At 39.8% G+C, this 15,367-nt stretch overlaps 1 protein-coding gene across 1 annotated transcript; it reads left to right on the top strand.

Annotated features, from left to right (window-relative positions):
• The first annotated feature begins 10,499 nt into the window (after positions 1-10,499).
• LOC128685751 (uncharacterized) lies at positions 10,500-13,215 on the top strand. Its single transcript, XM_070085989.1, has 2 exons — positions 10,500-11,293; positions 12,826-13,215. The coding sequence occupies exons 1-2, from the start codon at positions 10,742-10,744 to the stop codon at positions 13,066-13,068; spliced, it is 795 nt and encodes a 264-aa protein (XP_069942090.1). The 5' UTR covers positions 10,500-10,741; the 3' UTR covers positions 13,069-13,215.
• Positions 13,216-15,367: the final 2,152 nt, after the last annotated feature.

Here is a 15,367-nt window from a genome sequence, read left to right as displayed (position 1 = left end):
TTGGTAATCCCCCTTATGTATGCTGGGAGGCAGGTGAACAGTCTCGGGCCCTTGACACTTATTGTATGGTCTCTTAACGTGCTAGTGACACCCCTGCTTTTCATTGGGGGGATGTTGCATTGTCTGCTTTCGTAGTGAGTGATTTTCGTGTGCAAGTTCGGTACTAGTCCCTCTAGATTTTCCAGGTGTATATAATCATGTATCTCTCCTGCCTGCGTTCCAGGGAATACAGGTTCAGGAACTTAAAGCGCTCCCAGTAATTGAGGCGTTTTATCTCCGTTATGCACGCCGTGAAGGTTCTCTGTACATTTTCTAGGTCAGCAATTTCACCTGCCTTGAAAGGTGCTGTTAGTGTGCAGCAATATTCCAGCCTAGATAGAACAAGTGACCTGAAGAGTGTCATCATGGGCTTGGCATCCCTAGTTTTGAAGGTTCTCATTATCCATTCTGTCATTTTTCTAGCAGATGCGATTGATACAATGTTATGGTCCTTGAAGGTGAGATCCTCCAACATGATCACTCCCAGGTCTTTGACGTTGGTGTTTCGCTCTATTTTGTGGCCAGAATTTGTTTTGTACTCTGATGAAGTAAATATTTAATTTCCTCGTGTTTACCATATCTGAGTAATTGAAATTTCTCATCGTTGAACTTCATATTGTTTTCTGCAGCCCACTGAAAGATTTGGTTGATGTTCACCTGGAGCCTTGCAGTGTCTGCAATGGAAAACACTGTCATGCAGATTCGGGTGTCATCTGCAAAGGAAGACACGGTGCTGTGGCTGACATCCTTGTCTATGTCACATATGAGGATGAGGAACAAGATGGGAGCGAGTACTGTGCCTTGTGGGACAGAGCTTTTCACCGTAGCTGCCTCGGACTTTACTCTGTTGACTACTACTCTTTGTGTTCTGTTTGTGAGGAAATTATAGATCCATCTACCAACTTTTCCTGTTATTCCTTTAGTACGCATTTTGTGCGCTATTACGCTATGGTCACACTTGTCGAAGGCTTTTGCAAAGTCTGTATATATTACATCTGCATTCTTTTTGCCTTCTAGTGCATCTAGGACCTTGTCGTAGTGATCCAATAGTTGAGACAGACAGGAGCGACCTGCTCTAAACCCATGTTGCCCTGGGTTGTGTAATTGATGGGTTTCTAGATGGGTGGCGATCTTGCTTCTTAGGACCCTTTCAAAGATTTTTATGGTATGGGATGTTAGTGCTATCGGTCTGTAGTTCTTTGCTATTGTTTTACTGCCCCCTTTGTGGAGTGGGGCTATGTCTATTGTTTTTAGTAACTGTGGGATGACGCCCGTGTCTATGCTCCCTTTCCATAGGATGGTAAAAGCTCGTGATAGGGGCTTCTTGCAGTTCTTGATGAACACGGAGTTCCATGAGTCTGGCCCTGGGGCAGAGTGCATGGGCATGTCATTTATCGCCTGTTCGAAGTCATTTGGCGTCAGGATAACATCAGATAGGCTTGTGTTAACCAAATTCTGTGGCTCTCTCATAAAAAATTCATTTTGATCTTCGACTCCAGTCTGGTTAGCGGCTTGCTAAAAACTGAGTCATATTGGGACTTGAGTAGCTCACTCATTTCCTTGCTGTCATCTGTGTAGGACCCATCTTGTTTAAGTAAGGGCCCAATACTGGACGTTGTTCTCAACTTTGATTTGGCATAGGAAAAGAAATACTTTGGGTTTCTTTCGATTTCATTTATGGCTTTTAGTTCTTCCCGCGATTCCTGACTCCTATAAGATTCCTTTAGCTTAAGTTCGATGTTTGCTATTTCTCTGACCAGTGACTCCCTACTTTGTAATTTGTTCATGATTGTAACCTTGTATAGAAGTGTAGATACATAAATAAATGAAGATTGAGACACTTATGCAGCATATGGGAATCTTTATTCAGGAAACGTTTCGCCACACAGTGGCTTCATCAGTCCAATACAAAGAGGAAGGCGGAAGGAGAGGAGGAGTATGAGGTAATCAGTCCCTCAGCCTGGAGTCGATGTGTTCAGTCGATGTGTTCTACAAGATTGATGGACTGAACACATCGACTCCAGGCTGAGGGACTGATTACCTCATACTCCTCCTCTCCTTACGCCTTCCTCTTTGTATTGGACTGATGAAGCCACTGTGTGGCGAAACGTTTCCTGAATAAAGATTCCCATATGCTGCATAAGTGTCTCAATCTTCAACTTGTCGGTTTTTCAAACCATTCATCACATAAATAAATAAATAAATAAATAAAGTTTATTTCTTTGTAAAGGTTACAATGTGTAATTACAGTTTTAATCTGCTAAAAGATAACTACTATCATGCCCAGGCATTTCGGGCAAACTAATCCTAATACACAGTAACTAATTAAAACTAAATAAAATTAGTACGTAGTAACTATACTTAAAACTAAACAAGGAATAGTAGTTAGCTGTTTTACAATCTTATTTGAAGTTAATAAATCTTATTTCAACTTAGTACAAAATCTAACTTACAAGTAATGGTGCAGGTGGTAATATTTTATGGAATGGCAGAATTAAAAGCCAGGAGGTCACTTGATAATACTAGTTAGCAGATGTTTGGCTGATCTGGTTAAAATTGTGGTCTAAGATGAATTTTTAGCAAAGTCCTAAATTTATAAGCTGTCTGGGGATCCCTGACCTGTTGTGGTTGGGTTCTTGTATATTGAGTATCTGGCTCCAGGGATTCATTACCTTTGTAACTTGTCATGACTGTGACCAGATCTACCTGGAATTCATTACATTTGTAATTTGTTCATCTATCAAAACTTTGGGGTCCAGTCCCTGGACCCATTATGTACCTCCGTAATCTTTTGACTACCGCCCACAGGATGGGTATGGGGTGATTACCACCCACAGGATGGGTATGGGGTGACTACCACCCACAGGATGGGTATGGGCTGACTACCGCCCACAGGATGGGTATGGGGTGACTACCGCCCACAGGATGGGTATGGGGTGACTACTGCCCACAGGATGGGTATGGGTTGACTACCGCCCGTAGGATGGGTATGGGGTGACTACCGCCCACAGGATTGGTATGGGGTGACTACTGCCCACAGGATGGGTATGGGTTGACTACCACCAACAGGATGGGTATGGGGTGACTACCGCCAACAGGATGGGTATGGGGTGACTACCGCCAACAGGATGGGTACGGGGTGACTACTGCCCACAGGATGGGTATGGGGTGACTACCGCCCACAGGATGGATACGGGGTGACTACCGCCCACAGGATGGGTATGGGGTGATTAGCGCCCACAGGATGGGTATGGGGTGACTACCGCCCACAGGATGGGCATGGGGTGACTACCACCCAGAGGATGGGTATGGGGTGACTACCGCCCACAGAATGGGTATGGGGTGACTACCGCCCACAGGATGGGTATGGGGTGACTACCGCCCACAGGATGGGTATGGGGTGACTACTGCCCACAGGATGGGTATGGGGTGACTACTGCCCACAGGATGGGTATGGGGTGACTACCGCCCACAGGATGGGTATGGGGTGACTACCACCCACAGGATGGGTATGGGGTGACTACCGCCCACAGGATGGGTATGGGGTGACTACCGCCCACAGGATGGGTATGGGGTGATTACCGCCCACAGGATGGGTATGGGGTGACTACCGCCCACAGGATGGGTATGGGGTGACTACCACCCACAGGATGGGTATGGGGTGACTACCGCCCACAGGATGGGTATGGAGTGACTACCGCCCACAGGATGGGTATGGGGTGACTACCGCCCACAGGATGGGTATGGGGTGACTACCACCCACAGGATGGGTATGGGTTGACTACCGCCAACAGGATGGGTATGGGGTGACTACCGCCAACAGGATGGGTATGGGGTGACTACCGCCAACAGGATGGGTACGGGGTGACTACCGCCCACAGGATGGGTATGGGTTGACTACCACCAACATTATGGGTATGGGGTGACTACCGCCAACAGGATGGGTATGGGGTGACTACCGCCAACAGGATGGGTACGGGGTGACTACTGCCCACAGGATGGGTATGGGGTGACTACCGCCCACAGGATGGGTATGGGGTGACTACCGCCCACAGGATGGATACGGGGTGACTACCGCTCACAGGATGGGTATGGGGTGACTACCACCCACAGGATGGGTATGGGGTGACTACCGCCCACAGGATGGGTATGAGGTGCATAATAAAGATATTAAACTAAAAACTAACCTCCGTAAATTACAAATTGCATAAGATAACCCGAAAAAGTCTGTTATTCTAACTTGAAACACATAAGGTGTAAATAAGTAAAGTAAAATACATTAAGTTTATACAGGTACAAGTACATGTAAGGACAGTTTTAATTTTTGCATTACACGAGTAATAGTCCAGTTGCCTCGGCCATTTCTTATGACTCAGTTAACACAAAATACATTCTTATATTAAGGGGGAAGCACTAAATCTGTAGGGGGGGGTCATTACAACCCTTGAGAAATAGGAAATAATTAGAAATTATCCAAGGAAGGTGAGAGGGTACAGCTCCAGTTCCCTAGATTACCGGGCATCAAGATATCCCCGTGAATGAAAACAAAAATATACCACAAAAAAAAAAAAACTGCTTCAATAACCCGAATGGAAATAAGTCAGTGTTTGACATGGGTTATCTTAGGTTAAACCTACACATGTACTTTTTTATGTGCATATAACATGTCTGACTTTTTTTTGGTGTTATCCAAGGTAATGTACATTTTACATTTGTTAAACTAATGTATAATAATTGTCCTTATGTTTACTTGTACCTAAATAAACTTGCTTACATATGTCATCAAGACCGTTGTAATAAACCAACACTAAGTAATAATGGCACTAGAAAAGTTAAACACCATATGAATCAAGGTACAGATAATTAAACACAAACAAATGGAAATAAGTCACTTCAACTATTTTGGGTTATCCTAGGTAATTTACATGTTACTACGTATAATTTGTGTAACCTGTACCTAATTAAATCTACTTACTAGTTAATATAGCTATAATCACATAACAGGCGAGGCTAAACCCTATGCCATGACTTGGATAGACACCAAAAAGCTACATCATGACTTGGATAGGTTGATGCTGTGGTCGGAGAAGGGATGGGTGCAATTCATTGTGAACAAATGTAAGGTTCTGATCCTAGGAAAAGAAAATAACTAGTACAGTAGGCCCTGCTTATACAATAGGTTAGGTTTTGAGCTACTAATGTAAACCAAAAATCCCTGTAAATTGAAACATAGCCTTTTTTCACTTTCAAATGCACATAAAAGCGTGATAACATATTTACACTATCATGTATCGTTACGTTATTGTCCCCTTTTTAATTTGATGGTACAGTTCTCGCTACATACTCTGGTACAGTGTAGCTCATTAATGCCACATCAAGTCCAGGGGAATACTTACATTCATGGCTAGACCATCTCAGTTTCTGAAAACTTATCCCTCCTTTCAGAATGGGTTATTTAAAACACTGCTCAATAAAAAAGTAATTATATAGTCAATGGATAAGTATTTACAGCATATACATACGTTAAACTGACCCAGCCTTCCACCACATGGCACCTAGTCACATGGTTTCATCTGAAACATTTATTACTCCTCTCTTCCTGGTGGCCTTAATCCAGTGTCTTGACCCAGTAGCCATTTTGGTATTATTGTTACAACATTAAATTTTGATTACTTATAAATCATACCTCCTGAGCAATTCACATTTTGCCCAGATGTAGAGTAGCTCCTCCCAGTCTGGATGCACAACAAAAAAAAAAAAAAGAGGGGAGCCAAGCTCTCTATTGCTTTTATATCCACAAACAACAGAACATCACCATGCACAATTCTTTAACTACTACAATAATTTTGCTTTTCTCCGATTATTATACCTTATTTTACTTTTAAAATACCGATTTTAATTGTGTGTGTTGTTTTACAACAGAACCTATTTTATATTGAAATACAGGGTTGACTCATCTGGCCTCTCTCTACATAAGTGATCAATTCTCATTACAGGATTAAGACAGTTGTGCCCCCTAGCAGTTTAATATAATTAGATACTTCAAATATTGAGTCTTTTTTAACTGTTACTTCGTTACAACTTTCATATATTAAGTGAGCAACAGAATTAGGCCTAAAAAATGCATATACAGTACACACATTACATACCTTAAAATATTATCATCCTTAGCTTATAGTGAGGGGTGAATATATTTATTGTAGAAAGTCAGAATAAATGAAGAATGGGTATAAATGAAAACAATGCATTAGCAAAAGACTGTAAACAAAGCACTGTAAAGTGGGGACTGCCCTGTACAAACAAATAAAAACAAAACTTTCTTTGTATAGTATACAAAGTGTAGTTTATATGTAATAAAATATTGTTAAGAACATAAGAAAAAAGGAACACTGCAGCTGACCTACTGGCCCATGCAAGGCAAGTCTCCCCCACTGGCCCAAGCCAATGCCCCAGCCTAGTCAGGTCAGGTCACATTCACTTCAGGAAGGAGCATGGCATTTGACCTAGTAGCACAAGCAATATTTACCAAGGTTATACTTAACTTTGTATATCTTTGCTAAGGCCTCATTTGGAATATGCTGCTTGGTTTTGGTCTCCATATTACAAAATGGATATAAATTGCACTGAAAAATATACAGAGAAATTGTTGAGAGAGAGAGATGAAGTTGATTCCATGTATCAGAAACCTTTACTATGATAGGCTGAGGATACTGAATTTGGACTCTCTGGAAAGACGTAGGCTTTGTGGGGGATATAATTGAAATGTACAAATGGAAATGGATTCTGAAGGAGGGGGTATGGATGTTGCAGGTTGGAGGGCCAACTGAATTGTAATGTCAGCTCACTTTTGACAAGACAGTGATTGAATTAGTGACTGTTGGAGTTTTCCTTATTTTTGTGGGTCTCCTTACTTCAGTGGAATATGGCAAGTATGTTGATTCTTCATTCTCTTTTACTTATAAATACATAAATAAAATTTTGACATTAGAAATATGTATGGGGGTCACCCCTCTCCCTAAACTAAATACATACTTATACAACAAATTACTTCTCCCTGTTTTTTTTTAATAAAGTATTGCCATTGGCCAAATTCTCAGTTAATATATTTTCACTGGTTGACAGCATCCCAAAAGGACACAGTCTTTACTCTTTTGAGAAGTACCAACAAACAGTATATGACAAAACATTATAGTCCATGACACAAGGGCCACAGTTCTGTGTGTTCCAATTTCACTGGCCCATTGATATGGTGTATTTAACGTTCAGATAAGGATTTTGAAATTTTCATCTTATTTTTTAAGTGCATTTTAAATTATGAATAATATAATGCTGGTAATTTTATAATATACTCTGATTCAAAAAAACCCTGACAAATAATCTAGAATTTAAAAATGAAAACTTAAAAATTAATTCACTACATGACAGATTTACTTGTTTGGGCAACACAAATGTTACCCAGTAGCTAAGCTAAAAGATGTACTGGTAAGTGATGGTTGGGTTGGTAAATGATGGTTGGGTTGGTAAATGATGGTTGGGTTGGTAAATGATGGTTGGGTTGGTAAATGATGGTTGGGTTGGTAAATGATGGTTGGGTTGGTAAATGATGGTTGGGTTGGTAAATGATGGTTGGGTTGGTAAATGATGGTTGGGTTGGTAAATGATGGTTGGGTTGGTAAGTAATGGTTGGGCAAAGAAATAAAAGATTTTGAGCAAAGTTTTAAGTGCAGATACAGGAAGTATAGAGACTTCTAAATAAGTAGGACACTAGATTGAACATAGCCTACTTTAACTGTTCCAGATTTATTATGCTGAGGAGACAGGTCTATTTTGGAGATGTTTGGTTATGTAGTACCTAAGCCAATGGAGCACAGGAATACATGTAAAGACAAAATGTACAGAGAAATGGCAAGCATCGAACTTAAGCTAAAAGAATCCTTTAGGAGTCAGGAATCGCGGGAAGAACTAAAAGCCATAAATGAAATCGAAAGAAACCCAAAGTATTTCTTCTCCTATGCCAAATCAAAATCGAGAACAACGTCCAGTATTGGGCCCCTACTTAAACAAGATGGGTCCTACACAGATGACAGCAAGGAAATGAGTGAGCTACTCAAGTCCCAATATGACTCAGTTTTTAGCAAGCCGCTAACCAGACTGAGAGTCGAAGATCAAAATGAATTTTTTATGAGAGAGCCACAAAATTTGATTAACACAAGCCTATCCGATGTTATCCTGACGCCAAATGACTTTGAACAGGCGATAAATGACATGCCCATGCACTCTGCCCCAGGGCCAGACTCATGGAACTCTGTGTTCATCAAGAACTGCAAGAAGCCCCTATCACGAGCCTTTTCCATCCTATGGAGAGGGAGCATGGACACGGGGGTCGTCCCACAGTTACTAAAAACAACAGACATAGCCCCACTCCACAAAGGGGGCAGTAAAGCAACAGCAAAGAACTACAGACCAATAGCACTAACATCCCATATCATAAAAATCTTTGAAAGGGTCCTAAGAAGCAAGATCACCACCCATCTAGAAACCCATCAGTTACACAACCCAGGGCAACATGGGTTTAGAACAGGTCGCTCCTGTCTGTCTCAACTATTGGACCACTACGACAAGGTCCTAAATGCACTAGAAGACAAAAAGAATGCAGATGTAATATATACAGACTTTGCAAAAGCCTTCAACAAGTGTGACCATGGCGTAATAGCGCACAAAATGCGTGCTAAAGGAATAACAGGAAAAGTCGGTCGATGGATCTATAATTTCCTCACTAACAGAACACAGAGAGTAGTCGTCAACAGAGTAAAGTCCGAGGCAGCTACGGTGAAAAGCTCTGTTCCACAAGGCACAGTACTAGCTCCCATCTTGTTCCTCATCCTTATATCCGACATAGACAAGGATGTCAGCCACAGCACCGTGTCTTCCTTTGCAGATGACACCCGAATCTGCATGACAGTGTCTTCCATTGCAGACACTGCAAAGCTCCAGGCAGACATCAACCAAATCTTTCAGTGGGCTGCAGAAAACAATATGAAGTTCAACGATGAGAAATTTCAATTACTCAGATATGGTAAACATGAGGAAATTAAATCTTCATCAGAGTACAAAACAAATTCTGGCCACAAAATAGAGTGAAACACCAACGTCAAAGACCTGGGAGTGATCATGTCGGAGGATCTCACCTTCAAGGACCATAACATTGTATCAATCGCATCTGCTAGAAAAATGACAGGATGGATAATGAGAACCTTCAAAACTAGGGAGGCCAAGCCCATGATGACACTCTTCAGGTCACTTGTTCTATCTAGGCTGGAATATTGCTGCACACTAACAGCACCTTTCAAGGCAGGTGAAATTGCCGACCTAGAAAATGTACAGAGAACTTTCACGGCACGCATAACGGAGATAAAACACCTCAATTATTGGGAGCGCTTGAGGTTCCTAAACCTGTATTCCCTGGAACGCAGGAGGGAGAGATACATGATTATATACACCTGGAAAATCCTAGAGGGACTAGTACCGAACTTGCACACGAAAATCACTCACTACGAAAGCAAAAGACTTGGCAGACGATGCACCATCCCCCCAATGAAAAGCAGGGGTGTCACTAGCACGTTAAGAGACCATACAATAAGTGTCAGGGGCCCGAGACTGTTCAACTGGCTCCCAGCACACATAAGGGGGATTACCAACAGACCCCTGGCAGTCTTCAAGCTGGCACTGGACAAGCACCTAAAGTCAGTTCCGGATCAGCCGGGCTGTGGCTCGTACGTTGGTTTGCGTGCAGCCAGCAGCAACAGCCTAGTTGATCAGGCTCTGATCCACCAGGAGGCCTGGTCACAGACCGGGCCGCGGGGGCGTTGACCCCCGGAACTCTCTCCAGGTAAACTCCAGGTAAACAGAAAGACTATCTTGGGGCATGACAATGCCAGTGGAAGACTTAAGATTGAAAGTGTTTATTTTGATAAATTTCATGATGTTAAAATAAATAATAGAAAGTGTTAAGTGTCATTGTCAAGAAGGCTCCCAAACCATGAGCATTAAAACTTGCGTGAATCTACACTACTTGTAAGTTATTGCATGAGTTGTAATAATTTACACTATACAGGAGGGCCCCGCTTATACAGCAGGTTAGGTTCTAGGCTACTGCTGTAAAGTGAAAATTATTTTAAAGTGAAACATAGCCTTTTTCCACTTTCAAATGCATATAAAAACCTTATAACATGTTTACATTTTCATGTATGTAGTGAGCAGTAGAGCTAGGCCTAAAAAATGCATGTACAGTACATATATTACTTTAGAATATTTTCTTCCTTATCTTACAGTGAGTGGTGAATATATTTATTTTAGGAAGTTTGAATTAATAGAGAATGGGTATAATTGAAAACTGCTGTATTAGCAAAATGCTGTACAGCATTTTGTTAATACAGCAGTGCTGTAAAGCGGGGCCCTCCTGTACTTATAAATTATTACAACTCATGCAGTGCAAGGTTTATGATGGATAAATTTTCTGAATAGTTCTGTAGTGAGTTTTGTGCAGCAATTGCTAATTAATCCATTTTAAAAATGTACTTTTTAACTTTATCTTTTTTTTTTTTCTAGTTTTGAGATGATCTGACTACAACCTCTACCTTGACAAGCTACCAATATGCAGACAGTGACTAACTCTGGAAAAACTACATAAAATATTTGAAATATGATACATCTAGAATTTAAATCCATTGTGCCACAGATACAAGACATAATTTCCTTAAATGTTTTTGACTATCTACAAAACATTATTCTAATCAAATGTCAAAGTCCTGATGATAAAGATAATTGGGAACCTGGTGAACTGACTCGCTTTAGAATTGATTTACAATCTGTGGACCGCCTGTACCATGCCCGCTGCTTCCGAGGTGCACCTCTTCGCAGCACTGTTCTTAAAGGTCACGCAACTGCAGTACAGTTCGAGTTGGTGGTTCATATGAAATATCGTGGCAAATTCATATTTGTAGAATTTATTATTGACTGTGCAATACCCTGCATTATGGGATTTTGGAAAAACTGTGGCAGAATGTATATCACTTATGATGCTAACCTTTTTTTTAATGTAATTCAAACTATTACAAAAAAGGACCTTATGTACAAGTCACTTAATGAGGATGAATATTGCTTTCAATGGGTATATTTATTTATTTATTTATTTATTTATTTAAAAATTTGTGCACACATACAGAGGTACAAAAAATACAGAAAAGAGCAGTATGCCAAAGCCACTTATACTATGCATAGCATTACGGGCTGGCTTAAAATTAACTTAAGATGAACTAAGCAATGATGACATCGGTGATAAAACTTTAATGTAAACAGATTACTATAAAGCACAAGTGAGTATTACAAAGACAGGTCATATGGTTGTATGCATTGTTGTACATTCAGTAGAATGGAGTATTCTGTTAGGTAGTGTATTTAAAAAATAATAAAGTTAGATTGGGTTTTAGGTTTAACATTTGTGTGATATAATTGTGAGAAACATTTAAGATATACAATTTATAAGGTTCAGTTATTCAGTATTTATTTGGTTTTGGGTGAGTAAGTGATCTTTGAGAAGAGACTTGAATTTATAAACAGGTAGTGTTTCTTTTATATTTACAGGTAATGAGTTCCAGATTTTAGGGCCTTTTATGTGCATTGAGTTTTTGCATAGTGTGAGATGGACACGAGGAACATCAAAGAGTGATCTGTGCCTTGTGTTATGGTCATGTGTTCTGTTGAGGTTGGCAAGGAGATGTTTGAGGGGAGGGTTAATATCAGAGTTAAGTGTTCTATGTATGTAATAGGTGCAGTAATAAGTATGAATGTTTTGTATGGTGAATAGGTTTAGTGTATTGAATATTGGTGGAGTGTGCTGCCTATAGTGAGAATTTGTTATCATTCTAACTGCAGCCTTTTGTTGGGTAATTAGTGGTCTGAGATGGTTACTTGTTGTTGAGCCCCATGCACAAATTCCATAGGTGAGATAGGGGTAAATAAGAGAGTGATATAGGGCCAGGAGGGCTGACTGTGGAGCATAGTACCGTATCTTCGATAGTATGCCTACAGTCTTGGAAATTTTCTTAGAAATTTGTTGTATATGTGTATGAAATTTGAGTCTATTATCAAGGTGGATTCCTAAGAATTTTCCCTCTGTTAGCTTTGTGATAGGTGATCCGTTTATCATTATGTTAAGAGGGACATCTGTAGCTCTGTTACCAAACTGAATGAAGTAGGTTTTGTCAATGTTTAGTGTAAGTTTGTTAGTCCTCATCCAGGTAGATATTTTCTGTAATTCTGTATTTACAGTATTGGCTAGCATGACTGGGCTCGGGTGGGAGAAGACGTATGTAGTGTCATCTGCAAATAGTGTGGGTTTGAGTAATTGCGAAGCATTTGGTAGGTCATTTATGTATAGGAGAAAGAGAAGAGGGCCAAGGACACTTCCCTGTGGGACACCAACTGTAACTGGTTGTGCAGAAGAGTTTGCCCCATTTGCATACACATATTGGCTTCTGTTGCTGAGGTATGACTTGAGGTAGTTGAGGGAGTGCCCTCTTATACCATAGTGTGACAATTTTACGTGGAGCAAGTCATGGTTAACTGTATCAAAAGCTTTACGTAAGTCAATGAAGATCCCCAGTGGGACTTCTTTTTTCTCTATTGCAGTATATATATGTTCTAGCATGTGTATAATAGCATCATTAGTATTTTTATTTGGCCTGAATCCAAATTGGCAGGGGTTGAGTATGTTTTGGGAGATAAGGTAGGAGTAGATTCGTTTATGAATTAATTTTTCGTCCACAGTTATTACAGCCTAATCGCCCTACTTTAAATTTTTTGTGCCATAGAACCATCAGTAACAACTTGAAAACTCTAGAACATGATTTGCAAATCATGCCAGTTATGCTGAAAAATACTCTGACACAATTTTCTGCTGTTCGGAGAGCCAGGGAGATCTATGATTTCCTAGTGTACCCTTCGGCTTTGCCTCAAGAAGTATTTTAGAATGAAAATTTTTATTGGAGTGATGAAGATTGTGTTAACAAATTTAAAATGTGGTATTTGTGGATGAAATTTGGTTATTTACCAGGAAATTAATATTTTCACTCATTGCAAAATTCAGTATGGTGTTAAGGTTTTATTACTTTGGGACATGTCTAAAAATTTTCACCTACTGCTGCCAATAGTACTACTTCCTTATTTTCCCTTCCTCTTCCTGTCTTCTCTTGTGGTCTCTGCTTTTTTTTCAATCAATTGTGACTTGACAGTGGTCCAGGATGAACCACTGTCAAGTCACAGGCACAATACAGGCATAATACTGTGACTTTTTATTCTTCACAAAGTGTTTCTTGTAGAAGAGGGGGAATATGAAGTACATACACCCATGTAGCTATAGATCATTGTTAATGAAAGAGAAATGTGCAGAACAACAAAGATAAGATGGAAAGTAGTGATTCACTAAGAGAAGACAGAGCCAACAGCATATTTGGCTGAGCATATTTTCTTATGAAATACGCTTAGAAAAAGACAGAAAAGCTCTAGAATATCTGATTGCCTCTCAAACCCCTGGTGCTGTATGACCTCCCTTCACTCTTTCCCCTAAATATAACAATAATAATCTGTACAGCATTAGGAGTCTATGGAGGGGTGGGAAGTGTTTATTACACTTAATTTCACTTCAAGACTGGCTTATGTGGGATGCATCTCAGTCGTTCAATGGGGAATGTTGTATTATCTGCCAGGAGACTGGACAAGGGTCTCCTGACATGGGTCTTAATCATGTAGATGACCCATTGGTAATTAATAAGGGATGCTTGTATTATATGCAGATAGATAAGATTGTATTCTTTATAACTGAAATATAAAGATCAAATACATACTTTTTTTTTTTGCTAGCTATAATCCTAGCAAAGCATTACATTTTAACTCTTACTTCATTCTTATTATTACAAATATTATTACCACTTCTTAACAGTCTTCTTCATTTTTTAACTATATTATAGTCTGTTAATATTATTGCATCTTAGTACAGTATGTATATTACAAAGATCATATCACCTGAAGAAACTCCACCCCAGTGTTTACCACAAGAATTCCACCTCCCTTGATCTAATCTTCACCTGAATATCCCCTTGAGAGTATTGAAATGAGGAATAACTCTCCTTCCCGAGTATTCACCTGAGTCTCCTCTCTAGTGTGTTCACGTTTTCTACCTGTAATCTTCCCTGAAGAATCTCCACCACAACATAACTACCTAACATAGCCAATTTAACCTAACCTAGGTAAGGTTGTGGTGGAGAATCTTAGTTAGCCCTTTGATCTCTCTGTGCCAACCTCACCTGAAGAAATTATCTGCCTCAGCCCTTCAGCTGAAGAATCTCCTTCCCAGCACTACCTGTGAGAAAAAACCCTTTTCAGGTGATCACAGCAATCTGATTCATACTTGGTATAACTTGGGTAACCATGCCTCATGTCAGCTTTTCATGGTAAGCTCAAGTAACATTACTTAGATCTCTTGCCAATCATGTCAGTTTTTTCTTGGATTTCATTCATATCACACACCATGTTCTGAAGACAGTTCAGAAACAATCGACTTAATGTAATATTTTTGTACTATTTTCATTTTTACAGTATGTATGCATATTTTATTTCCTAATCACTCAAATTGCATTAAAATCATATTCATAACTGTTTCATCTCCAACCTTTAACAGAGCTAGTTCAGGTTAAAATCTGGAATGTGATATGAACCTAGCGATCTTGGAAATAGTGGTGGTGGAGCAGAAATGGGGCTCAACTTTAAAATATCTGAGTTCTTGATGTCTGTAAAGGGCTGACCCTCATGTGCATATATGGGTTGTTGGTCTTTGTTGTAATGAGACGTCATGTGATTTTTACATAGGGAAGCTGTAACACACGCATGCTCTGTTTTATTCAGCAGCCATTGTACATCATTGGATATGACTAAACACTACTTTTGTTATGTAATAACTGTGATTATGAGGGGCCATATCAAATAATGTTATAATAGTGTTGTGTATTGTAAACCATCAATGTATTTTGGGTACTAATAAAAACTTCTTAATATCTTTATTATATAATAATCCAAATCACACTTAAAGCTAAACTAATCTAAAAATAAAGGGTGCTTACAAGAACCGGGGAGGTTTTGTCTTTACTGCACTAGTGGATATTCGGAGATTGAAACTGCTGGTTGGTCCAGATATTCTTAAAGAAACCCTTCGTGTCCTTTTGAGAAAATTATTTTACCAGTACTTCCCATTATAGGACTGCTTTGATGTTGA

Source organism: Cherax quadricarinatus, chromosome 1 (assembly GCF_038502225.1).
Source record: "Cherax quadricarinatus isolate ZL_2023a chromosome 1, ASM3850222v1, whole genome shotgun sequence".
NCBI classification, from domain to species: domain Eukaryota; kingdom Metazoa; phylum Arthropoda; class Malacostraca; order Decapoda; family Parastacidae; genus Cherax; species Cherax quadricarinatus.
This window is presented reverse-complemented; position numbering and strand designations above follow the sequence as displayed.

What these genes read in the sequence shown, in the direction of transcription:
- LOC128685751 (XM_070085989.1), top strand. Translation starts at nt 10,742, where the DNA reads ATGATACATCTAGAATTTAAATCCATTGTGCCACAGATACAAGACATA. An exon ending in AATACAGAAAAGAGCAGTAT is followed by an intron (nt 11,294 to 12,825) that starts GCCAAAGCCACT and finishes TTTGGGAGATAA; the next exon opens with GGTAGGAGTAGATTCGTTTA.